At 40.7% G+C, this 25516-nt stretch overlaps 1 protein-coding gene and 1 non-coding gene across 2 annotated transcripts; both read right to left on the bottom strand.

The window, feature by feature from the left end:
* Positions 1-294: 294 nt before the first annotated feature.
* yme1l1b (YME1-like 1b) lies at positions 295-21383 on the bottom strand. The gene is made up of 19 exons (XM_042331905.1): positions 21159-21383; positions 16498-16629; positions 15689-15860; positions 14522-14623; positions 14328-14434; positions 14085-14235; positions 12759-12842; positions 11720-11802; positions 11542-11632; positions 10286-10438; positions 10056-10188; positions 7939-8001; positions 6640-6752; positions 6345-6500; positions 5958-6109; positions 4495-4621; positions 2814-2887; positions 1738-1824; positions 295-1326 (listed from the first exon to the last, which is right to left on the bottom strand). The coding sequence occupies exons 1-19, from the start codon at positions 21186-21188 to the stop codon at positions 1183-1185; spliced, it is 2154 nt and encodes a 717-aa protein (XP_042187839.1). The 5' UTR covers positions 21189-21383; the 3' UTR covers positions 295-1182.
* Positions 21384-21891: 508 nt separating this feature from the next.
* On the bottom strand, positions 21892-21964 carry trnav-gac. Its single transcript has one exon. It is a non-coding gene; the product is annotated as a tRNA-Val (tRNA).
* Positions 21965-25516: the final 3552 nt, after the last annotated feature.

Here is a 25516-nt window from a genome sequence, read left to right as displayed (position 1 = left end):
TGATTGTTTTGTGACAACAAAATGACATTTATAGAGCGCCTTTCACGTCGGGAGGACATCCCAAAGTGCTCAAATCAAATCACGTGTTTCACATGAACTAAAGTGTGATTTTGAGTTGAAATGTCTGAAAAACGTTCCACCTCAAAACTCCACTTCGGTTCATATGAAACACGTGATTCGATTTGAGCAGCATTGCTCAAGCAATTGATTTGAAGCAGATGTTTAGCACCCCTGGGGCAATGGCAGTGTTATCAGTATTCAATTTTAGAAATTTTAATGTAAAGAAGCAGAAACTGATGAGATCTCTTTATTTTAGCAGGAGCCAATAGAAATCTTGAATTCAAAACTCCTTACTGCTTATTCAAAATAAAAGGTACAACTTCAATAAAGAATTTAAGCTTTCTATACATTGTACTGTTTCCAATGCTTACAATACAGCACAGTAGATGGGAAGTGATTATTTGTCAACTCCTGCGTTTACACATATGGCCCAGTACCCACTTACATTTAAGACAAAGCAAAATGAGAGTTCTTGTAGCTAGTAATAATTCAAGCGAAACAAAAATTCTACAGCCTCTACACATCCCTATCTTCTGCATGAATTCCCCCTTTAGTTACTATCATCAGAAATATCTGGAATAGAGAAAACGATAATGGAAGGCTCGAATGCCTAGTGGCAATCCAAATGATAAATACAAGTCACGACATATACCTGAATGATTCAACAATGAAAGCAGCCCTGAGATATCTCCTTATATCTGGTATTAATTGCTCTTGCTCACCAAATTGTATCTCAGCTATGCGTGCACAAATAAACTTAAATATATCAAAATAATAGTAGAGAATGATCCAATGCTCGCAGCACTCATTGTGCATTGTAACAGCCATTTCTAAATTCAAATCAGGGTGGGGAGTGAAGAGGGTGGGGTAAAATGTTCATAAATGTACAATCACTTAAAAACTCATCTGTTTATTCTATGGGCACAGTTAAGCTACTGTGAAAAACATTTCCAGGGGACAACTTTTAGGTCATTCCAACTGCGTAATTCACCTCAACTGACAATATTAACAATGCCCTTAGAATAAATCCGCTTAAGAGCATTCGTTCAGGGGGCTACCGTTCTTCCACTTATATACAGCCAGGTTAATTGTCATGGATCAAGTCACTATTCCCAGAGAAGGTCATCTCAATTCAAGCCTCTTTCCCTCGAGAACCATTTGTATCTCTTTAAAATCCAATGTCTCGTACTGCAATAAAGCTTCTGCTAGTGTTTTGTGCTCCTTTGCATGAGTCTTCAAAAGTTGCCTTGCTCGTTCATAAGACTCCTGTTGAAACAAATAGATTCAGCACTGCACTATAAACAGAGTGTTAGCCATTATTACATTACTATTCCAATAGCAGAGTTTCAACAAAATTAAGATTTTTTTTGTTTTCCATTTTCTAAATATAAAATAAACATATCAAAAATAATTAAACTTGGGGAGAAAGTGCAATTATAAACCACACTCTTGAGCCAGGAGAACCAAACTGAAAACTGAAATGTAGTTACACTGACATAACTACATATAAAAGTTATGACTGTTTTACAGCCATAATAAAGAAATTAATAAAGATACTTTCATTGAATGTTTTGCAAAAAAAAGGAAAGTTCAATGCAGACGCATCACAAACTGAAAATTCCATATATCCTTTAAACATTTCAAGAGTGTTTCAATATCCATCAAAAATGTTCTTACCCTCAGCAGTATCCTGATCTCTTGTTCAATGGCACATTGCGTGTCTGGACTTGTTCTTTCCGATTCAGTGTAAGTCATGACTCCAAGCTATAATAAACAAATTAAATTATTTGGGGTTACCTTGAACTAAACTCATAAATAAGAAATATGGCACCTTGGAAGCTAGCTTTAAGTCTACACATTTCAAGTCTACAAATCATGTGTACTTACCAAGTTTTTGTGTCTTTTAAATTAACTGAAAACCAGTCATGGACATTTGACTTAACAAAAAACAGCACAATTTAATTATTTTTTATACATCAAGTTTTGATCAACTTACACAAAGCAGCAAAATGTACAGCTAACTCATGGAGCTGGGTGAATATTCCAGTGGTCTATTATTAACTACACTGTTTCTAAAATTAATTGAATATAGTAATGTAACCAAATTTAACATGGACACTAATTTGTACCTTTTCTACAATGCAATTTACATTCACGTTGGAAGGATATCACAAAATGTTTTACACTGCTTTTGTTTTAAAGGTAGGTGGGAATGAGGGCAGATGGACGACCTATATTGATTCTGTAGTGAAAGACAAGCTAACAATCCATGAAGCATTTTCTCAGATTCCATCCACCAATATTGTGAGATGGTGCCAGGTTTCCCCAAGCAATGTATCCAACACAATGAATCCCAGTATTTGTGCATATTCTGGAAGAATGTGTGGGTATTCTGGAAGGATAAGATCAAATGGGCAGAAGAGCTTTCTATATCCAAACCAATCTTGTGAAAAAATACAGGTTTCAAAGCTCTTCGCAAATATATCCCGAGTTAAGATCAGTCTCCCATCACTGCCATAAAAACACAAAAATCTAACAAAACTGATGTAAATTCTTGTAGGAGATGGAATTGCACAGATATTTAAGATAGCTGACAAAAGGTCATCAACCTGAAATATTAACTCACTTTCCTCCATAGATGCTGCCTGACCTGTTGAGTGTTCCCAGATATTTTAGAGGTGTGTTTTGAAGGATATGAACCGCATTATATTAATGAATCCCCTCTCCAAAAACAACAGAAACTGCCTTTTTACCTTTTCACTCATTCCAAATTTTGTAACCATCAGTTTGGCTATTTTGGTCGCACTATCAAAATCACTGGAAGCACCTGTAAAAGAGAGAAATACTATTTGTCAATATCTCAATTATAGAAAATTGCAGCCACAGATCTCAATGAGCACATTGGTTTGTTAAAATGCATGCATTTATTTTCCACTTTGCCCCTTTCCTTTTTTAACATTCATTACATTTAATTCCATAAATTCTATCCAAGGTAAATTTTAAAATATTTCAACAGACTTGCATGATTCCATATTATACCAAATGCTTGAGATTAGAAGGGATGAGTGACTAAATATAGAACTATTCAGAAAACATTTCCAGGGAATGATAAATGGAAGAAATCTGGATCCTACTACTATGGCTACAAAGGATTTTTTTTAAAAAAGCAAACTGTTTTGACAATGTTGAGTGGATCAGTCTTCCCTCTTTACGTAGATTATACAGGCTGGAAAAATAACAGTAAGCACTGTCTTCATCTAACTACCAACAAGTTCATGCGTTTGGCAGCCAACGATCAAGTGGATCAGATTCCATTCTGGGTTGACCTTGAACGCTGATTTGTCGTTGATAAAGGATACAAGTGGTTTTACATCATGTCACTCAACTCCAATTTGGATGACACCTCTTGCTTATTCCTACATCGCCCTTTTGTTCTGCAACAGAGTTGGGCTTCTGGGATTATGGTTTAGTTTTGCACCTGCCCCTTATTAGTTTCTGCCCACAAACCAAATTCACTGGGACTCTTTTACAAACTATCATATGATATATTAAGGAGTATGCTGAATAACAGGGCTTTGGGATTAAAAGATCTGCCAAGATCTTATAAACTGCTAGAATAGGCTTGATGGCCTCCTCCTGTTTCCCTATGTTATTAAGTAAATAGTGGTAAAACATGGATTAATAACTAAGGGATTAAACAAGGATCAGGAATAAGGGGAGATGAGTGAAAATGGGGTAAGTATTGACTTGGATGCCTCAGATGACTGTGCTCACTTTCCAAGCATATGGCCTCCTACTCCACCATCAATAAGTTTCAGCTCATCCATGAATCTACCACTCTCATTTTACCCCTTCCTATGTGCCAATCATACATGCACTCACCAGGCTATTCCATCTCCCAACAGAACTTCAAGATTCTCATGCACAACTATAATCCCTTTGTGCCCTCAAACCTCCCCACTTCTGATCTTCTCCAGCTTCATAACTCTACCTGTCATGCTGTATGTTAGAGGCATGAGCTATCAGCAATATCTTGATAAACTAAGGGTCTTAATTAAGCTGCATAAAAACATCAAAGGCCACACAGAGCTTCAAAATATGCTTAATAGGACAGAGAAAGCAAACTCAGAATAACCTCATAGTACTTGAAATGTAGAAAGTCAAGTCCAAGTCAGCATTCTATTTTAGTTATTTAGAAGCTGCGCAAATACTGTATGCAGCAAAATATTGTTTGGTGCATTGGGCTGATGGAAGGAGGCAAATGTCTATGGAAGGAATCAGGATAACCACAACTCTGGCCACAAGATATTGTGAGTATGTGGAATCTCCAATTGGATAGGCTTTGTGAGGAGGAGCACGAATAAAGGGCCAAATTACCAATTCTCATTCCATTGATATCATTCATTAATGTCATTAACATGGCTGAAATCAAACCTGTCGTAATTTGTTCAGTTCCAAAGATCAGTTCTTCCGCTACTCGCCCACCCATGCTGACATCCATTTGGGCAAGCAGCTGAGCTCGTGTTTCACTCCATCGGTCACTTTCTGGCAACAATGATACCTGTAAAACAGTTGGTTGTATGCTTCATACCACAAGAAAAATCTTTATTCTGATTTACGTGACTTCAGAGTCCATCGTAATAAAACGTGACCAAATTTTAAATGGCGTTAAGAGAATTCACTATCTATAATGTTGCTTCCAGACTCTCAGGCAGAAAAGTCCCATGAATGAAAGTTGGAATTAAAAATTTTAACTTGAATTTCAGAAGTCCTGTAGCTCAGTGGTTAGAGCACTCGCTTTGCAAGCGAGGGACCAGAGCTCAATTCCAGGCAGGGCGAAACCTTGGGCAAGTTTCCTTACTCCACACGCCTAATAATAATCCCTCCAAAAACCAAAAACATTAATAAATAGGTCATTTTCAATCTACGACTGTTTGTGGGACATTGTTGTGCGCAATTGGCTGCTGCGTTCGCCCACAAATATACAGTCAATTCACTTTACAGTGTGTTCTGTGAAGCGCTTTGGGACGTCCTCCCGACGTGAAAAGCGCTATATCAAATGCAAGGATTATTATTATTAAATCTGGTAAATCTATCCAGCATGCAACATTATTAACAACACCAATTTGCATTTTTACAGTGGCCTTCACACAGGGCAACATCTTGGGAGCACTTTACAGGGTGGTGGGTAGGGGAAGGGAAAGGTAGCCATCGGTGTGTTTGAAGAAGTAGGATTTGAGGTGGGTGTTAAGAAAAAAAATGAGAAGGTTCAAGACGAAGTGGAAGCAGGAAGGAGTTCCAGAGGTTAGGGTCGTAGGAACTGAAAGCTTGGCCACCAATGCTGTACTTTGCAGTCATTTTGAATATCCTTGTCCTCTAAAGGTATTTCCATGGATATTCCATCGGCATTGCATTTCTTTGTGACTCAGATATCCCCAATCCAAAGTACCATCCTGCCTCAAGCCTTTTTGAGACAGGATGTCTGAAATGTCAATACCCATTGCCATGAAGATCTCTATAAACAGCGAGATATTTTCTGTATAGGTATTTCTGGTTTTACTATGGCTCAGATTTTAGTGACCAAAACTATTGTGCTGTGCACATATTGTACAATATTGTTTAAATTAGTCATAAGATACAAATGAAAACAGTATTTTTTGTATTGTATACCAATAATGCAATTTATTGTATTGTGTATATCTACCTCCCTTTAAGGAAATGGTTGGATTCTTCAGAGAAATGGACTAGTCAGTGAGCGAGAGTGAGCTTTTTATGGAATTTTCTTGATCAGCAATCAATAAAATCAACTGGCACTAAGCTATCAAATTAACTAACATTTACAATTTGTTTCAACTATAAATTTGAAAGCAAACAGACCAACAATCTTTTATACTCACATGCCCCAGAGTAGGTCCTCTCGGCATGATTGTGGCTTTGTTAATAGGCATAGCACTTTTGGTAAAGTAAGCTACAATGGCATGCCCAGATTCATGATAGGCTGTAATTCTTCGGTTTCGCTCATCAATCTCGATGCTCCTGCGCTCTGGACCTGATGGAATGAGACATCAGTTAGCCACAAATAAACAATTGCCCTCTTCAAGTAAGATTATAACTTGAGTATATGTTTCTTACAACCTTTGTCAATGAAAACACATCCCAAAAGAATCTTTTTCTCACACCTGACCTTGTGTTTCTATCTTCTCTATCAAAATACCAAGGACATCAAAATGATAATAATTAGCAACAGAATAAAACTAAAATCTAAACAGAATGGTCTGACTTACCCATAATTATTTTGTCTTTAGCAAATTCCAAGTCCTGCATTGTAACTTGGTCCTTTTCATCTACAGCTGCTTTTAGGGCTGCCTGGTTTACCAAATTCTCGAGTTCTGCTCCTGAGAAACCCACTGTACCTCTCGCAATTATTTCTGCGTCAATCGCTGGAACAGAAACAAAAATACTTTGTGAAGTTACACCAGAAGTAATGTTACAATACAATTTACATAAACGCCTTTCCCATCACAAGGACATCGCAAACGTATTTCACAACTTCAATCGTTATAGAGATCTTTAGCTTACCTGGATCAACCTTAACTTTGTCAAGATACCACTTTAGAATCTCTATTCGCCCTCTTATATCCGGCCTGGGAACTGTTACCTGCATATCAAATCTACCTGGGCGTACAAGAGCACTGAAGAGAAAAAATACACAAAAAATGAGCGATTAAAGAGTACGGCAAAAGGAAGCGGCATTATGATCTGCCAGTATCTAACAAACCGGTGGAACAGGTTAGGTGGACTGAATGAACTTCTCCCATTTCCATTTTCCTACATTCCTACCTTGGTTAATCCGCACAGGGAATACTGCTTGCATACGTTTTGGCAATATAAGTTTTAGAGCCTTGAGTTATTTTAGAGGAAAGCGCAAGATGAGTGTTAAGGAATCAGTTATGAGGAACAACTAGACAAACTAAGAATAAATTGGCTTTAAGAATAAATATCTCATAAGTGACCTTATTGAGGTGTACAAGATGGTTAATGAATACAATAAATGAACCTGGAACAATACTTTGCTAGATACGAGAACAGGGCAAGATAAGAGAACAGAGGTTCAAACTTGTTAACGGCATATTTCTTGACCAGGGAATAAATATTGACATGGAGGTCAATTAGCAGCTGAAATGAATGACTAATTGTTGAGTATTAAACCACTTTAAGAAAAGCTTGATAGAGAAAACAATTTGATTGGCATTCTGGAAGAATGAGATAAGATTTATTTTTGCGCAAATAACAAAATTAAATTGGAATGCCGTTTTGTTCTTATTTGTAATAAATTTGCGGATTTATTTTGACAAATTGTTCTAATAATAATCCTTATACTAATCCTTGCATTTTATGTGGCACCTTATCACGTCTTTAAGATGTCTCAAAGAGCTTCAAGAATATACTGTAAAGTGAATTGACAGTATATTTTGTGGGCGAAGCACAGCAGAAAATTGCGCACAGCAGTATCCTACAAACAGTCGTAGATTGAGTGACCGAATTATTATTATTGGTTATTATTTTTAAGGGATTATTATCCCCAGAAAGCAATCCGACAATCAGCTAACAACCGGGTTCCTACTTACTGCTTGGTAAACAGTGGCATATGGACTAAGGAAACTTGCTAAAGTTTCTCCTAGCCTGGGAATCAAACCTGGATCCTCTCGCCTGAAAGGCTCGTGTTCTCACGAATATGCTACAGGGCTCCAACTACAGCGTATAGATTAAAACACAGTTTTGCATAATAGTATGCATTTACATATATGAGGAAAAAAATACTTTTTAAAATCTCATTCAAATCTCTATCATACCACAAACAGTTAAATGCAGACTTACTTGTCCAATGCTTCAGGAAAGTTTGTTGCTCCTATTATGATGACTCCTTCATTGGGCTTGAAACTGAAGAGGAAATTTTTTTTTAAGGATACATCTGTTCTATTTCAGGCCAATCAGTCAGATTTTAAAAATAAATCCACTTCTTTTGTATTTTACGATGCAGAGATATTTAGAAAATGTAACAGCATCAAAGCATTCAAGACAATTCCTCTGCCTCAATCCTATCCCTGTGTGTTTTTGACTTGGCAAAGAGGGAAGACTACAGTGCTAAAACATTCAAAACTCATGTCACAGAATTGAGATTTCCGATGCTTACAATATTAAAAGTAGTTTATAGTACGCTTAAATGTTAGTCAAACCATTCAAGGTATTGAATAAGGTAGTATTATTGTGCTTTTCCTTTTCTGAAATATGCATAGCTGTGAGACATGAGGAGATTGGCGATTCTGCATGAAAAGGGCAGCCAATAAATGCAGCAATACCATCAGGCCAGTATTATAAACCTCCTTGTGGCCAGTTAGAAGAACTTGCATTTTTATTGCACCTATTACTGACAAAGTCAAAGTGCCTCAATGAACTCCACATTAATCATTGCCGAGTGTGATGTCGGTTTTTGTAAGCCAGTAAGCATGTTTCCATTTCATTATTTCAGTCAGGAATCGGCCAAAATAATGGCAGACATATTGATAACGGGGAAAAGAATTTTTTTTCTAAAAATGGGAACTTTTAATATTTGCACAGAAAAGCCGTTAATAAGAGTGCAATACATTCTATATGTGTTGTGTGTTCAACAGACAAGCATTGGGTGCGTTGGGTCAGCTGTACCATCTTCCAAAATGTATTCCACTAACACCACAAATTCATAACTTATCTCAAAAGGGAAGCATTCAAAGTTCAAAGATGCTTCAGGACATTAATTCTGCCAGTGATATGAACCAACAATCCAAGGCACTCAGTGTGCTTTTGTCTGGATCACTGCTCATCCTGTAACTGAAGTAGTGTCAATGCAAACCCGAAGTGACCAGGGGGCATACTCTGATGAAGGTCACCAAGGCACCAGCTGACAAAGATTTGGGGGCTTCCAGGCAACAAGGAAGAGGTGTAGCTATTGTGTCACATTGGTTTATAATTACAAATTAAAATATTTTAAATAACCTCAGCAGATTAACCTTAGTTATTACAAAGTGGTTGGAACCCCCCCCTTCCAAAATGCTATAACAAGGCTTGATACTGTTGGTTCCACAGCACTGTATGCAACCAGCTGGTTACTGTGTCCAGCCTCGACTATGCCAATGCTTAGCTGCCGGTTCCTGCACTAAAAAACAGTCCGACTTCCAGAGCATCAGGCGTTGCTGATATCCCTTCCTGTTTACTGCACATGACTGCCACTGACATCAGTGAACCCAATAACCTGCAAATCAGCCATTTTAGTGGGAAAACCAAAGTGGGTGAACAGCAAGCGAGAGGGCCAGTTACACAGGTGCAACGACTGGGATCCACACTGCAATACCATATCATTTATATATAGTGTCTTTCACATCACTTGACAATTCTGACTGAGCACCAGGCTCCGTACCCCCTTCACTGCCACCCTCGCCCGACTCCACTGGCTCCCCATCCCTGAGGATTAAATTCAAGATCCTCATCCTCACTTTCAAGGCCATCCATGGCCTTGCCCCCTCCTACCTCTCTGACCTGCTGACTCCCCACCAACCTGACCGCTCCCTCCATTCATCGGGCTCTGGCCTGCTCCATGTCTCCCACCCGACCATCGGTGGCCAAGCTTTCAGCTTCTCTGCCCCCACACTCTAGAACTCTATCCCACAGTCCCTTTGCCTCGCTTCCTCTCTTGCCTCCTTCAAGGCCGGTCTCAAGACCATCCTCTTCGATCGTGCCTTCGGTCACCCTATCACTTCGCTGCCTTCCCTCACTCCCACCCCTCCCCCATGCTCAGGTCCTGACCCCTGACTGTCCAGCGCCTTGGGATGTCCTCCCGACGTGAAAGGCGCTCTATAAATGTAATTTTGTTATTGTGCCAAACTCCTCACAAGAAACGTTGACTGTTTAAGTGCTTTGACATCTATTACTCCTCAGGATGTGTAGGCCCATTTTCTTACCCATCCATCTCTGCAAGCAATTGATTTATGGTTTGCCTGGAATAAGGGTGCATGGGTGATTCAATTCTCTTTCCACCAACAGAATCGAGCTCATCAATAAAGATGACACAGGGCGCATTTCCTTTTGCCTCCCCTAAAAACATTCAAAGTATGAATTAGAACTAAAAGAGAAAAAAACAAGAATGGCCAATTCCACAAATTATTCTCATTATGTATTTGGGACAACTTACTGAATAAGTTTCTTATTCTACTAGCTCCAACACCAACAAACATCTCATCAAACTCGGATCCTGATGCGTAGTAGAATGGTACATTAGCTTCACCTGCAACAGCTCTCGCAAGAAGAGTTTTTCCATTCCCGGGTGGGCCAATTAGAAGAATACCTGTGATTAAACAGAAATAGATATTCAGGCTTAATCCAGAATGTATGATCTCACTTACTCAAATGAACATTTGCCATGATATTAATGAGGCTCTAAAAATCACCTCTACATAATATAACTCCTATTCTGAAGATTAGTAATAATCTCTTCAAGAAATGTTTTTAAAAATGATAGATTGGTCATTCGATCCATGACTGTTTGTGGGAGATTGCTGCGCGCAATTGGCTGCTGCGTTTTATCCACAAAATGCAGTCACTACACTTTACAGTATATCCTGTGAAGTGCTTTGAGATATCTCGAAGACGTGATAAGGCACTAGATCAAATGTGAGGATTATTATTACAATAATTAGGGAATTCCTTCAGCTTCGTATTGCTAACTGCACGTTACTTCAGTTTCAGTTAGCTGGCAGAAATACTAACATCTTAAAATTATATGGCCAGGCCAACTGCACACGCAGGGCGCAGGAAGCACCACTCATGTCACTTCTTTGTTTAATCTCTGTGTAACTGACTGCCGCATTTCACCCACACAATACAGTCATCCCACTTTACAGTATATCCTGTGATGCACTTTGAGATGGCTCAACAGTGTAATAAGGCACGATATCAAATGCAAGGATTATCATCATTTCGCTTGATGTCATTTGGTAAAGTGAGATCAGTAGGGCTTTCAGCACAGATGCGCAGTGCAACAACCATTGTGCAAAACCCACAGAAAGTAATGAGCGGTGTTTCCTGTACGCTGTTTGCAAGGTGCAGGAAATGACATTGGTGACTTGATGACCTGAAAGTCAGGCATTTGTGTTTCACTCATAACGCACCCCTGCCTAGACGACTGCAATTTAATTGGGTTGTGCTGTATTCATCAGCTACAATGCAGAATTCTGAACTGCAAATACTAAAGACTACAGCTTTCTGGTAGTAAATGTCAGTCCACATTCCCTATCAGATAAAAGATATTCATAGAAAACCAAGAACAAGTCCTTGCATTAGAAAAAGACTGATTACTAACTGGAAAGATTAGATGCAAACATGGAAAATATTTCAAGGCTAACATTGGCAATATGAATTACTGAATCTGTCATTTTAATTTATAGTTACCTTTAGGTAGTTTGCCCCCTAACACAGTGAACTTTTGAGGGTTTTTCAAAAACTCTACTACTTCTTGCAGTTCATTCTTTGCCTCCTCTACCTGTTAGCAATTCCGAAAAGAAAACAAATTAATCCAGATATAAATCACCCAAAATGTATTCAAAGGATCAATGTAAATGTTACGTACCCCTTTCACGTGTTCAAAGGTAACATTTTTCATATGAATGGGATCCACTGCTGCATCCAGTCCTGAAGTTGTGCGAAATCGCACTGTTGGAAAGACCAGAAGATGGGTAAGACAGATGTAAAGTGTCAGTACTAAATCTCCGTAAACTTCACTCGAGGATTGAAACTATGCGCATTAACACAATGCAATGTGAAAGCAGGGTCATTGTTCAAAATAAAATCCAATTCTAAAAAAAAAGTCTAAACAGTACTAAATTAAAATAAGATTCCTTAATAAACAGATTATGGACTCCTTTCGATAACTGGAAGTATGCTCTGTGGCAGTGAGTAAAGCAAACCAGATATTGGGATGTATCAAAAGATAAACAGCAAGCCAAAATAGTGGGGTAATTCTGCCACTGTCATAAATCATTGGTGAGACCATACTTGTCCCACTCACTCTTTCCCCATACCCCTGCAAATGTTGATTAATTCCAATTTGTGAAGTGCTAAAAAGTGCAGCTTTCATACCTCACTGATGTCCTCAGAGACCTTAAACACTCACAAATAATGCTTGCCAGAAAAACAGAAAATGAAGCTTTGAAACTACTTAAATCAGTGGTGGCCAATCTTTTTTGGTCAGCCAACGAAATAAATGTCCTTGTTTGAATATTTCTTGATTCATGCATAAATCAACAAATATTCCATCCAGGAAAACCTGGAAACAGATTACCAATGAAACATGGACTAACCTAGACTAGTGCGAATGTTCAGGCGGCTGCTTCTTGACGACCCCCCGGGCCGTAGTTTGGTCAGTACTGATTTAGATAATAATGCACCATACCTACAGATATTGCTTACAATTGAGTTACCTACTAGCTCAATACACATAAAGAAACATTCTAAACACACTGGAAACAGAATATTCTGTCATATCGAATAGGACTAAGCAGGTGGGTGTGATGAAACATTTTATAGTTACAAATTCCCAAGTAGCTGTAAAGAATTTTTTCAACGAACAGAAGTTCAGATATCAAGCATAAACTTATAGATCTATTTACCAGATAAAAATGGAGTTCTCGACAGCCCATAAAGGCCAAGCAGTAGCAGAAACACAAGAACCAGCCTTGTTCTTCGTAAGGAATCTGCAGGAAAATGAAGAGTAATGTTTATTGTTGAAAAAAGATGATTTTATTTAAAAAACAAGGATAGTGAGGTGACAAATATGTTGAATGAAAGTACTGTCAAGAATGATAATTTACAATCACAAGCTATTTCAGACTCTGTTAAGATCAAGATGTTGTCAAGAAGATGCCCATTTATTCTTGATTGAAGAAAGTTACCATCTGCTTGTTACACAGCAGAATTGACGAAGCTTGGGAGAAGATATTCCATTTTGCCTCCCCACCCCCTCCCAGAAATGCAGAGTATTGCAAAACACAGGGACAAAGTGAGAAAGATGCTAACAAGATCCATGCTTTGACAAGAGTATATAAATTGGTGGCATTTCCAGCCAATTACTGTATGTCACCAGATTATAGGTTCATAGGCGTCTAGAATTTATTCTTTCATGCACAATTCTACANTTTTTAATCGCACATTATTTCCTCCAACATCCATCACTGACAATCATGTATTGCACAGGTCAAACACAGATCAAAACTCCCTTCACACTTGATCAACAATGTGCTCATTTTCCAGCCTGGGAAAAGTATTGCACCACCAGTATCTGAGCCTGGTTTATGTGAAATTGACATGCTTATGTGAAAATATTGAGAAAGCAGTTCAAAAATACTTGTGTGAAATCAGATCATTACAGTTTTTTTTCCTCCCGAGTTGAAGAAATCTTCACATTGATTATTGAGTGACAAAGAAAGTCACAGGTTCAATCCCTGGACTGTGCTAGGTTAGACAATCTCAACTACTCCAACAGTTAAGTAATTACAATCGACTTTTCAAATGCCTTTTCTGCCAGACTCCAGAGGATCTAGCTGATCCAAAAGGCGTGCTCCGCCACTGTCAAGCACTCTGGAACCCTCCCCCCGCTGAGAGGCGCTATATAAATGTAAGTTGTTGTTGGCTTCAGTCCCTAGATAGGGAGGGGAATCCTAACCCGAGTCAAGCAATTCCTACTGCAAAAGAGCAATGTGGCGTCAGACAAGGACAAAAATCAGGCTGGCTGCATTCTTTTCTTCATTCACCCAACCCCTCCCCCCCCCACACACAAAGTAGAATTAAACAGCTAAATATTCAAACAATCCTTCACCCTTTATTAACTAAACAAACGTATGAAAGACGGGCTATTCTCTTTCTGTATCCTTTCATGGTCAGTAATTTTAGTAAATTATTTCCAATTACTATCTGGATCTAGAATATTAGAAACTTACCATTTGTTCTTTGTGTAAGAGCCTGTGCTTTGAGAAAACCTTCTGCAAACCCAGTTTTAAACACATCATGATGAGCATCGGGAATATTTTTTGTTTTAATCAAGCTGTCCAAATTCTCAACCTCTCGCCCTCGGTCCCTCAATAGAAGACCCTAAAAGGGAAATGCAAAGAAAGTTTATTCTAGATAACCATGAAGAAAAAAAACAGCTGAATAGAAGATTATAACACAACACCTCTCCTTACCTTCATAAATGAAGGGGTAACGCTTTCGGATTCAGCCACCCTATCAGATCCCGACAGGCGCCTTGTTCTTGACTTCAGAGTCTTAAATCCACGTCTCTGTTCCAAGTCTTAAAACATTATCATGTTTTAGTTTCTCAACACATAGCTGATTAACGTAAATATTTTGTAGAAAACCTAACATTTAGTCTACGTACTTGGCAACAGACGGAGGTTTGAGCACAAAGTGTGCAGTGGTCTGGAATGCTGTCCATAAAGCTGGGAAGCACGCAGGGTGCTGAACATGTTGCTTGAAAATCCTGGAAGACAAAAAAATGAGAAAAATAAAATGTGTTACTCAATGAAAATGTATGGTGAAGCTCCTTAGCTCTGAGACACCACCCTCAATGTGGGGCACTATGTAAATGCAAGTTGTTGTTGAGTGCTACAGGCCAATTTCGATAGCCTATTTGGGTACTGAATCCCACAGCCATTGTTAAGATTTTGTTCATAAAAGGTCTGAATCCCCAAATTTACTTTTAGATGTAAAAATCATGTTGGAGATTGAAAATTATTTATTTACTACATAATCCAGGGTTTTATTGGTTGCAAGCTGATTTGGAGCCAATTAAAAAAAGATTTGGGGATTACTTTTCTGTTCCCCCTCCACCTGCTGACAGCACATATCATGAGGTATCGCGACAGAATACATACATTCTTCATATGTGAGCCTCTGAAGTGTCAGCAGGTTATCTGACCACATAGTTAAACTAGATTTGTAATCAGTACAGTATGCAAAACCCCAATTCTCTTGCCCAGAGATCCTAAAGGAGGTAGCTCCTGTAGCTGAGTGGTTAGAGCACTCGCTTTGCAAGTGAGAGACCCGAGTTCAATTCCAGACAGGGCGAAACCTTGGGCAAGTTTCCTTACTCCACACGCCTAATAATAATCCCTCCAAAAACAATAATTAAATTGGTCATTTCAATCTACGACTGTTTGTTGGGACATTGCTGTGCGCAATTGGCTGCAGCGGTCACCCACAAATATACAGTCAATTCACTGGAGCTGGTGGTTTAACACTCATTTTTACCTTTGGTATTTTAGTTCAAATACAATCCAAACTGAATAGGTAAAATTCCGCCACCCATGTGACTTTAAAGATTCAAAGTGAAATATTTGGGAAACTAAAAATCCAGTTTTTAAGAGTGCAACAAAAGAATTCCTTGAGATTAGCTGCTGTTGGAAACAAGAGAAATTAACATTGGTACATTAAGGGGTGGGATAAGGATTGAGGTAGTTATTGCAGAGAGCGGGTACCAAAAGTAAACGTTCCCTTTGCTAGAAAGTATCTATTATCTTACTGAGAAAACAAAAAAAATTCATACCATGTTTATTTTCGAAGAAGGACTGTGCTGAAACATGGGATATTTGCCACTGTGATGACTGAGCAGTGGTTTCTTCAACTGAAGTTAAACAGGGAAGCAATCTGTTGACCAATTCATCAACTTGGCTGGATCTTAAATCGGACAGTCCCAATTCCCTCAGGTTTAACATAGGCTGAAGGCAAAACATTTAAACATCACATTGAAAAGACACATTCAATTTTTGTGTAGCCTGATGCCAGTGTAAAGGCCTGAGGCCCATATTCCTTATTTCATAGCCTTAAAATTAACATTGTGTTCATACATACATAGAACTTTTAAACATTCTTAAATTCAGCCAGTTTTCCAAGGCTCGTTAAAAAAAAACTACCAAATAAAGGCACAGAATTGAAGGACATCATCCTTCACAACATTTAAATATCTACCCTCCAATTTAAAACATTCAGTTATAACCAATTTGTCACAAATGCAGATAGCTAACAATTGTGCTAGAAAGCAATTTGACCTTCAAAAGTAGCCAAATAGGGACCGAAAAATGAAATTATACTTGGTTGGAAGGTGTTGGTCTCAAATTTGAGGTTTTCACACAGTTAACTAGTTTGTGTTTCCATGTTGAAGTTCCAGTTATTAATTGCCCCATTTGAATTTTCCATTTGAAGAAATGGAAGCTCTTTTACATCTAATAGATTGCTTGAGAGCTTTTAAAGGGATTATTTTAAAAAGGACTTTTCAAGGGAGGAGAAACTAACACATGGAATAACCATCTTCTCTAGCTTTTTAGATTTTAATTCAATTTCTGGAATTAATGTTACCTCATTACTTTGTGCATCACGCTCCTGAAACACTTCGCGTTGTAGACACTGTATAGATGCCGAACTGACTGAGGTTGCTGAACTTGTAAAGGAATGGAGGGTGCTGATCAGCTGGCTGAGGGGGACAGTTACCTATAAAATATTCATGCAATACATATTGTAGTTAGATTCGGTCTTCCATAAATTACATATTCTTTCATAACTAAACAAAATAATCATTGCACAATAACTAAACATGCTCCTTCTGTGGGATAGAAAGTAAACATTTTGGTTAACTTATTAAAGTGAGAGAAAAAACATTACCAATGTTGCAAGTACTTTATGTCCCATTCTCCAAAATGCAACATACTGAGTCACTCACACACATTGTGGAGTGAAATGGCATTTCCATACACCGAATTTCTGATTTTTACTTTGTTAGCTGGAGGAGGTGTTTATAGAATCAAAGAATGATACACAAAAAACATGTCATTCAGCCCTGGTGCTTTTCTCTTCATAAACTAATCTAACCCCACTCACTCTAATTCTCTTTAATATTCCTCTTCAAACATAATTTACTTTCCAAATAATATGTAAATTCTGTTTCAAATATGGTTTGTGGCACGTTTAATACCGTTAGTGTGAAGAAATATTTAACCTTACTCTAATCATTTTTATGATGATTTTAAATGCGCGTCTTATTATTGACTCATTAACCAGTGGAAATAATTTACCCCATCATCCTTTTGTAATCTTTAAAACTTTGATTTTTTTCAGTCCTAATGAAAAAGTTTTTTCTTTTCATAACTGAACATTTTCATCACGGGTAACTTTCTAGTGAATCTAAACTATACTTTATTGCTTTTATACTGTTTGAGTGGTAACCAGGATGGTGCCACAGTAAGCCACAACAGTGCACCTTGTACATGTTAATAAAGTAATACTGGCATAGGTCAGGCCATATCTCTGCACTAAATAGGGAATGATGGGCAACACAAGGAAATTTAGAATCAAAAGAATCCCAAACACATGTACATTCCTCAACCCTGCAAATTCATCTGAGATTTGTTACTAGCTCAAGACAAAAGCACACCAATTATCATATTTTTCAACAGACAGGAATGATGTGCAGCAAAGGCAACTCAAGCAGAAACAAGAATGCAAGACAATCCCAAAAGTTTGTACATTCCACAACACTGCAAATTCATCTGAGCTTTTGCTTGCTAGCTCGAGACAAAACAACAACCTGCATTTATATAGTGCCCTTCACGCCGGTAGAATCTTGGAGCGCTTAACAGTGCCAAACCTGGGGGGGGGGGGGGGCTCACCTTAAGCACTGCGTGACTTGATAAAGGAGGAGAGGGCAAAGTAGTGGGATTGTGGGGAAGAGTTCCAAAGTTTTGGGGAATAGTGACTGAAAGCACAACCGTCGATGGTGGAGCAAAGAGGACAAGGGACAAGCAGGAGGCCGGAGCCAGCCAAGTGGAGGCGTCAAGTGGTAGATTGTGAAGTAAGCAACAACAATAAATTTGTAATAGCACCTTTCACACTGGGAGGACGTCAAAGGCGCTGGTCGGAGAGGCAGGAAGGCACTCAAAATAACCAACTAACACATTGTACAGTCATACAGCCTTGATATGTCACATTTATTTTCACATAGCACTTTTAAAAATACTGTCATATTGCCAACTTTTCTGTCTGTGAGAGATTAGGACNTTTTTTTTGATAATACAGAGTAAATATCAATTCCTAGTAACCTATTTCAGATAAAATTCCAGCAAACTTGTAATAATTACATGAAATTTAATCTTTGACCAAGAAATTTAAATTGGCTTATATCCAGGGAAACCCACTGCCAAAAAATCTTTCAGGCAAGATCAAACATACGGTCAACATGAAGAGATTTTTCATTTGTCTGCATTATAACATACATAATTTGTCAGCGGAATTGAGATTGCACTGATGTTGCAGTGATAAACCATTTGAGGGTTCAATAGATGTTTTCACTTTGATCTCACAGTTAATCAATTTGGAGGTTCTCAATTTGATTTGGAAGTTCTTAGAATTGTTCCACCTACTATTCTCCCAATAATCCTTGGTATTTAGTATTAAATAAAGACCAGGAGGGCTTTTTTTTAAAAAAAGCTCTGCACCGTGACTCAAATTTCAGTAAAATTGTAAATTCATGCCCAAAGCCAGAACTTTGGAATCATAGTTCAGGTTGACACTCCAATTATAGTGCCAGGGTTACCTCCAACACCTGCATTGTTGGAGGTGCTTTTTTTGTGTAATGTTAAAGCAAAGTCCCATCTGTCTGCTGAAGTGGACGTTAAAGATTCCATGATACATTTGAAAAGAGAAGGGAGTTTCTCCAGGTGTCCCAGAGAATTTTCAAGGATAGACACCACGGAGTATTTCTCTACACAAAAGGTAATCTGTTTGAATATTTTACCATGAAGAGTGAATCAGGCCTTTGTAGTGTTGAATGTATGAAGTAGAGCAACAATGACAACTTGCATGTAATACATATATGTGTAATATATATATATTTAGATAATAAGAATCCTTGCATTTGATATAGCGCCTTATCATGTCATTGAGACGTCTCAAAGAGCTTCACAGAATTTTTGTAAAGTGGATTGACTGTACTTTCTGGATGAAACACAGCAGCCAACTGCGCACGGCAGTGTCCATAAACAGTCGTTTGATAGATAGCTGTTGAGTTAAGAAATCAATTGAGGGATTAAGAAAATAGAATAAGATTTTAAACTTTTGGACCGATCAGGTGGAATATCACAGTCTTTTACAATCCTGAACATTCTATGTTTTAATATGTTCCATACAATTCAGTCAAATTGAATGGTCATATTATTTAAATTATTTAACATAATAATAATCCTTGCATTTGATATAGCGCTTTTCACATCGGGAATTGAACCCAGGTCTCTCACTTACAAAGCGAGTGCTCTAAACACTGAGCTACAGGACTCCACAACATAAATCAATCTAAACTCGACTATGCAAACTCACTGCTTGTCGCCCTCCCCAACTCCTCCCTCCACAGGCTGCAGATGATCCAGAACTCTGCAGCCCGTGTCCTCTCCCGAACTAGGCTCCGCAACCCGATCAGCCCCATCCTCACCCGACTCCACTGGCTTCCCATCACACAAAGGATACAGTTCAAGATCCTGGTCCTCATCTTCAAAGCCCTCCACGGTCTTGCTCCCCTCTACCTCTCCAAGCTCCTAAACCCTACCATTCTATTCGCTCCCTCCGCTCAGCGAGCTCCAGCCTGCTTCACGTCCCACACCTTGCTCGCCCCACTATTGGCAGGCTAGGCTGGCCTTCCACCACCCTGCCCCCACCCTCTGGAACTCCATCCCGCAGCACTTCCATCTCGCACCCCCACCCCCCTCGCTACCTTCAAGACCCTCCTCTTCGACTGTGCTTCCGATCTCCCTGCTTCCCCCCCCGTCCTCCACCCTCCCCCACCCCGACCCCCAGCTCAGGTCTGAATCTCTTGTCTGTCCAGCACCTTGGGACGTCCTCCTGACGTGAAAGGCGCTACAGAAATGTAACTTTGTTGTTGTTGTATTTACACAAACCAATTGAAATCATTTCTGAACTGAATTTGGCTCCACGTTAAATGATTGCCCTCAGGATTCAGAAACAGCCTCAAGTTCACAATATCTTGAACCTGCAGAACATATGGCTACTGAGTTTATGTAATCCTTAAGATTACACTTCAATAGGCCTACTAATTTAACCAATTTATAGCAAAACCTTCTCGGATTACAACAACAACAACTTGGATTTGTTTGGCGCCCTCCACAGTAACGGATCCCGGATGACTTATGCTCTTATTACATCTGCTCATGAGAAACTCACACATCAACAATTGGCTAAATGTAGTGCCCAAGAAATATTGTGCGTCAGTCTGGCTCAGTGGTAAAGTATTCACCTCCGAGTCAGACGGTTGGGGTTCAAGCCCCAGGTCGCGACTTGGGAGTCACACAGTCCAAGCTGACACTCCAATGTTGTGCTGGGAATGTGCTGCATTGTCGGACGCCTCGTTCTTCGGATGAAACGGTAAAGCATCTGCCCCGTTCTGGTGGATGTTAACGATACCACAGCGCTAAAAGAAGGGAAGGGAGTTTCTCCCAGAGGCCAACAATCCCCCCAATTAAATTGGGTCTCTCGCTCCATGGCTGTTTGTGGGATGTCGCTATGTGCCACTGGTCACCAAACAACCCACAAAATATACAGTAAACCACTCCGGGGAGGGGGGGGGGGGGGGGGTGTACAGGTCCGCCCGCCAGCCCTGCGAGGGAGGCAGACGTGCTGCTAACACAGAGCCTGGCGGCACCGTAAGAGGAGGCCGCGATTCCGGGACCGATTACATAACCTCACGCGGGGGGGGGGGGGGAGGAAGTGTAAGGGCGCTCGGCTCGTCTAGAACTTTCTGGAAGTTCCTCGGCGTCGTCTCTCTCTTTTTTTTTGCGCTCACAGATAGGTTTCCGACGACCCGGTTCGGTATTTCGGGGTCCGGGACACGGCGTCGAGGAGGGAGGGAGAGAGAGAGAGAGAGGGAGAGGGAGAAAGAGAGAGAGAGAGAGGCTCCACGACCACAACATGTCCGCCTCCCCGGGGCCTGTCTCACACACACACACACACACACGTACCTGCGGCTGAAACGTCGACAGGGAAAACATCTCGGAGGCGGAGGCGGTGACGGGCAGGAGATGTAAAACAGAAGTAAGGAGTGGTGAAGGGTCTGATCCCGGTGCTGCCGGTGGTGGTGGTGGTGGTGTCGCGAGGCGCCGCCGCCGCCCGGGGCCGTTTGACTCAAATCACTCGGTGCCCAACAACAAACACGAGCGGAGCGGCTGTCAAAATGGCGTCCTCTCTGTGACGTCATCATCATCATCCGCGCCGCCGCCGCCCCCCACCCCCGGGGGCCGGGGTAACTACTTCCGGGTCACGTCGTCGGCCAACGCGTCACTGCCCCCACCTCTTCCATACGTCACCCGCGTACGTCAGTCACAGCGTTGACCCCGTCATGGCTGTGTGTGGGAGATGACAGTCACAATAACGATGATGATAAACCCTGCATTTGACGCAGCGCCTCGTCGCGTCTTCAAGACGTCCCAAAGCGCTTCACAGAACACAGCGTAACGTGAACCGATGGTATGCATTTGTGGGCGACACGCGGCAGCCACTTGGGCGCAGCAGCGTCCCCGCAAACGGCCGTGGATTCAAGCGACCGCTTTGTTATTTATTTATTTATTTATTTTGAAGGGGTTGTAACCCCCGGAAACGCGATCCGCCAATCGACTAACAACCAGGTTCCTATTTACTGCTCGGTCAACAGAGGCGTCTGGAGTAAGGCAACTTGCCCAACATTTCGCCCTGACCCGACCCGCCCGGGAATCAAACCCGGGTCCTCTCGCTTGTCAGGCGAGTGCTCTTAACCACTGAGCTGCAGGACTCCTGATAGCTATGTCCACTTAGCCTTGTAAATCCGTGAACTATCAAACGATAAAGGGATTGGTATAAATTGAAAGATGATTTTTCCGCAACAAGAAATTGCATTTGCAGAGCGTCTTTCACGTCAGGAGGACATCCCAAGGCGCTGGACAGTCGGATCTGTAACCAAACTGGTGATTGGGATCAGGACAGGTGGAGGGCATGGAGGATAAGGGTAGGAGGGTGACGAAGGCAAGGTCGAAGAGGAGGGTCTTGTGGGATGGAGTTCCAAAGGGTGGAGGCAGAGAAGCTGAAGGCCCAACAGCCAATAGTAGGGCAGGCAAGGCAGGAGACATGAAGAAAGCCGGAGCCTGTTGAGCGGAGGGAGTGGTCAGATTGGTAGGGGGTTAGGAGATCACAGAGGTAGCGAGGAGCAAAGCCATTCAGAACTTTTAAGGTGAGTACCCAGATCTTCAACTGTATTGTCTTGAGTGATGGGGAGCCAGTGGAACCAGGCAAGGATACGAGTGATAGGGTCAGGGAGCCTGGTGCAGGAAAGTACATAGGCTGCAGAGTTCTGAATGATGGAGATGAAGGAAGAAGGGGAGACCGGGTCAAAGGTGTGTAAGGATAAAAATTAAAACCTAGGTATTTTTCAGCGTCTATTCTTTGGGTTGAATTTAATGAGGCAAGATTTGACACAAAAAAGATTAATTTGGTGAAAATTGTGTGTTATTTTGGAACATTGGAACGAGTGAAATACTAACAAAACAATTGATTTATTATTGAACACATTGATACAATAAAGAGCTGATTATCCACACTGATTGAGATTGGCTCAATGCAAATAATGAACCAGTGCGCATACAAGCAAAATGATCCTTGCATTTGATATCGTGTTTATAACATGAAAACACCACAAAGTGTTTCATTGGACATCACGCAAGGTGGGTGAGATGCTGAGATCGATCTTTAATGCAATTCATTTCACATGGGGATTAGGGGGCGGTTTTATGGCAGGACCTGAAGACAGATGGAGAAAGCCTGAGAACGAGTGGTTGAGGGAGGGAATTCCAGAGGTTAGAGGTGTAGAGTTGGAAAGCTCAGCAATCAATGGTAGGGCGGGGGACATGCAGCAAGCATGAGTTAACCAACGAAGGGGGTGGTGATAGTGGCGTAGGAGACTGTAGCTCAGTGGTTAGAGCACTCACCTTACAAATGAGTCACCTGGGTACAATTCCAGGCTTTCCCAAGGGAAAGTTTCCTTACTCCACACGCCAAAGCATAATCCCTCCAAAACAAAACAATAATAAATTGGTCATTTTTGATCCACGACTGTTTGTGGGACACTGCTGTGCGCAATTGGCTGCTGTGTTTCGCCCACAAAAATACGGTCAATTCACTTTACAACATATTCTGTGAAGTGTTTTGAAACGTCTAGAAGACGTGAAAAGCGCTATATCAAATACAAGGATTATTATTATTATAGAAAGATACTAAGTGGGAAGGCATTTGTAGGTGAGGACCTTGAAATCGATCTGCCAGAGGAGCCTGGCTGGGACATATGGAGTTTGCGAGGAGGCGAGCAGCATAGATTTGGATGAGTTGAAGTTTATGGATGGTGGAGCTAGGGAAACCGGAGAGGAGGACATTTGAAGCCCTGAGTCGGCAAGATCATATCCCAACAAGATATTGTATCTGTGGTGCAGCAACAGTTAATGTTTCCTCTCGTAAAGAAACAGATCTCATTTTACCCATTGTGCAACCTCTGTGGTGTGACCTACTTTATGAAACTGTTTAATGTTCGCTTACTTTCCTCTACAACTCTACAGACGGATCAAAGGTGTGTGTACCCAAGTATAGTATTGTAACTTTCAAGGTGAACAAAAGATTTACTGGAATTGTGCAAATTGTTGTTTGGAAGGTCTTGCTTGAAATCTTAAGTTTAAAAAAAATTAAGAATGAGGACTATTGTATATCCATTGCTACACTGTCTTTTTAAATAGTCAAATCTTTCAACAATTATTCAGGGAACTGGGTCAAAGTGTTGTTTGTACAGGATGGCCTCAGAGTAGCTTGTGTGCACATTAACACACTGGTGAAATCTACTCTTAAATTGAGGTCCTGTCTGCTGGTTCATTTGAATATTAAAGATCCCATGACACTCTTTAAAAGTGGAAAGGAGTTTCTCCATGTGTCCTGAGAACAAAGGCGTGGTTCAGGATTTTGCACTCAGAAAGTTATTAGGTTTTAGAAGTGGATATTAAATATAGTTAGTTCATAGAATCGTGAACTGGACAAGGAAACCGGAGAAGCACTGGAGGATGCTCTTTTCCCAAATCACTTAAAACATTAAGTAATATGAGGAAAAGAAAGTGGGATCAATCAAAAAAAAATTCTAAAAAGTGACAAGAGATACAAATGGCCGCCTTCTGTGCAGAAAATTCCTGATTTGGTTTGTTAAATGCTAATGCTCTCTTTCAAGCTGTAGTTGTGATTGCATAAAAGATTTTTTTTAAAGTAGTTAAGTCACAGAGCAATCTTTCAAAATTAAACCCGTCTCATTATTGTATGGCACCTTTCACCAGTCACACCATAACGTTGTTAAATTGAGATCAACAGAAGATAGGATCCCAATAGCACGTACAAAAGGGGCAAACTAAGCTTAATCACCTATCACAATACAAATCTGCATCTTAATTGGTTCTGTAATACTTTTTTTGGTCAGCTGGGTCTGACACCTGCAGAAACCCATCACCATGCGTAACGACCTGAAGGAGTGGCATTGGGCCTCGCGCTATCCTGGGGTCCTGGTCACCACCTCTCACAGCGGCTTCACTGTGTTCAGGACCATCAGTCTGTGAGCCTGTGCCGGCCAGGGCCAGAGCCGTGGCCAGGGCCAGGACCATGGCCAGAGCAGTGCACAAGCTACAGCACATGAAGAGGCCATTCAGCCCATCGTGCTTGGGCCTGGCCTGGCAGTCTGACAGGGCGGCCCATCCAATCCCACTCCCTCACTCTTTCGAGCATAAAATGTACGGTCGATCCACTTTACAGTGTATTCTCGAACCAGTAGTGAAGCAACCTCATATCTGACTGAGTACAAGACGCTCCCCATCACCTCCTTCAGCCCTTGGCGTTGATGCCATTGCATAAACGTAACGGAAACCTCCAGCAAACCGCTTCCTCGTTTAGATAAACGGCCAGTGTGTGTGTCTGTGTATCTGTGTGTGTGTGTGTGTGTTTCTGTCTGTGTGTGTGATTGTCAGTCTGTCTGTCTGTCTGTCTCTATGTGTGTGTGTCTGCCTGTCTCTGTTTGTCTGTCTGTTTCTGTATGTCTGTCTTTTGTGGAGTCCTGTAGCTCAGTGGTTAGAGCACTCGCTTTGCAAGTGAGAGACCAGAGTTCAATTCCAGGCAGAGGGCTAAACCTTGGGCAAGTTTCCTTACTCCACACAGAGCCTAATAATAATCCCTCTAAAACCAAAAACAATAATAAATTGGGTCATTTTCAATCTACGACTGTTTGTTGGGACATTGCTGTGCGCAATTGGCTGCCGCGTTCGCCCACAACTGT

The sequence above is a fragment of the Callorhinchus milii genome, unplaced genomic scaffold (assembly GCF_018977255.1).
Source record: "Callorhinchus milii isolate IMCB2004 unplaced genomic scaffold, IMCB_Cmil_1.0 Scaffold2, whole genome shotgun sequence".
Taxonomy (NCBI): domain Eukaryota; kingdom Metazoa; phylum Chordata; class Chondrichthyes; order Chimaeriformes; family Callorhinchidae; genus Callorhinchus; species Callorhinchus milii.
This window is presented reverse-complemented; position numbering and strand designations above follow the sequence as displayed.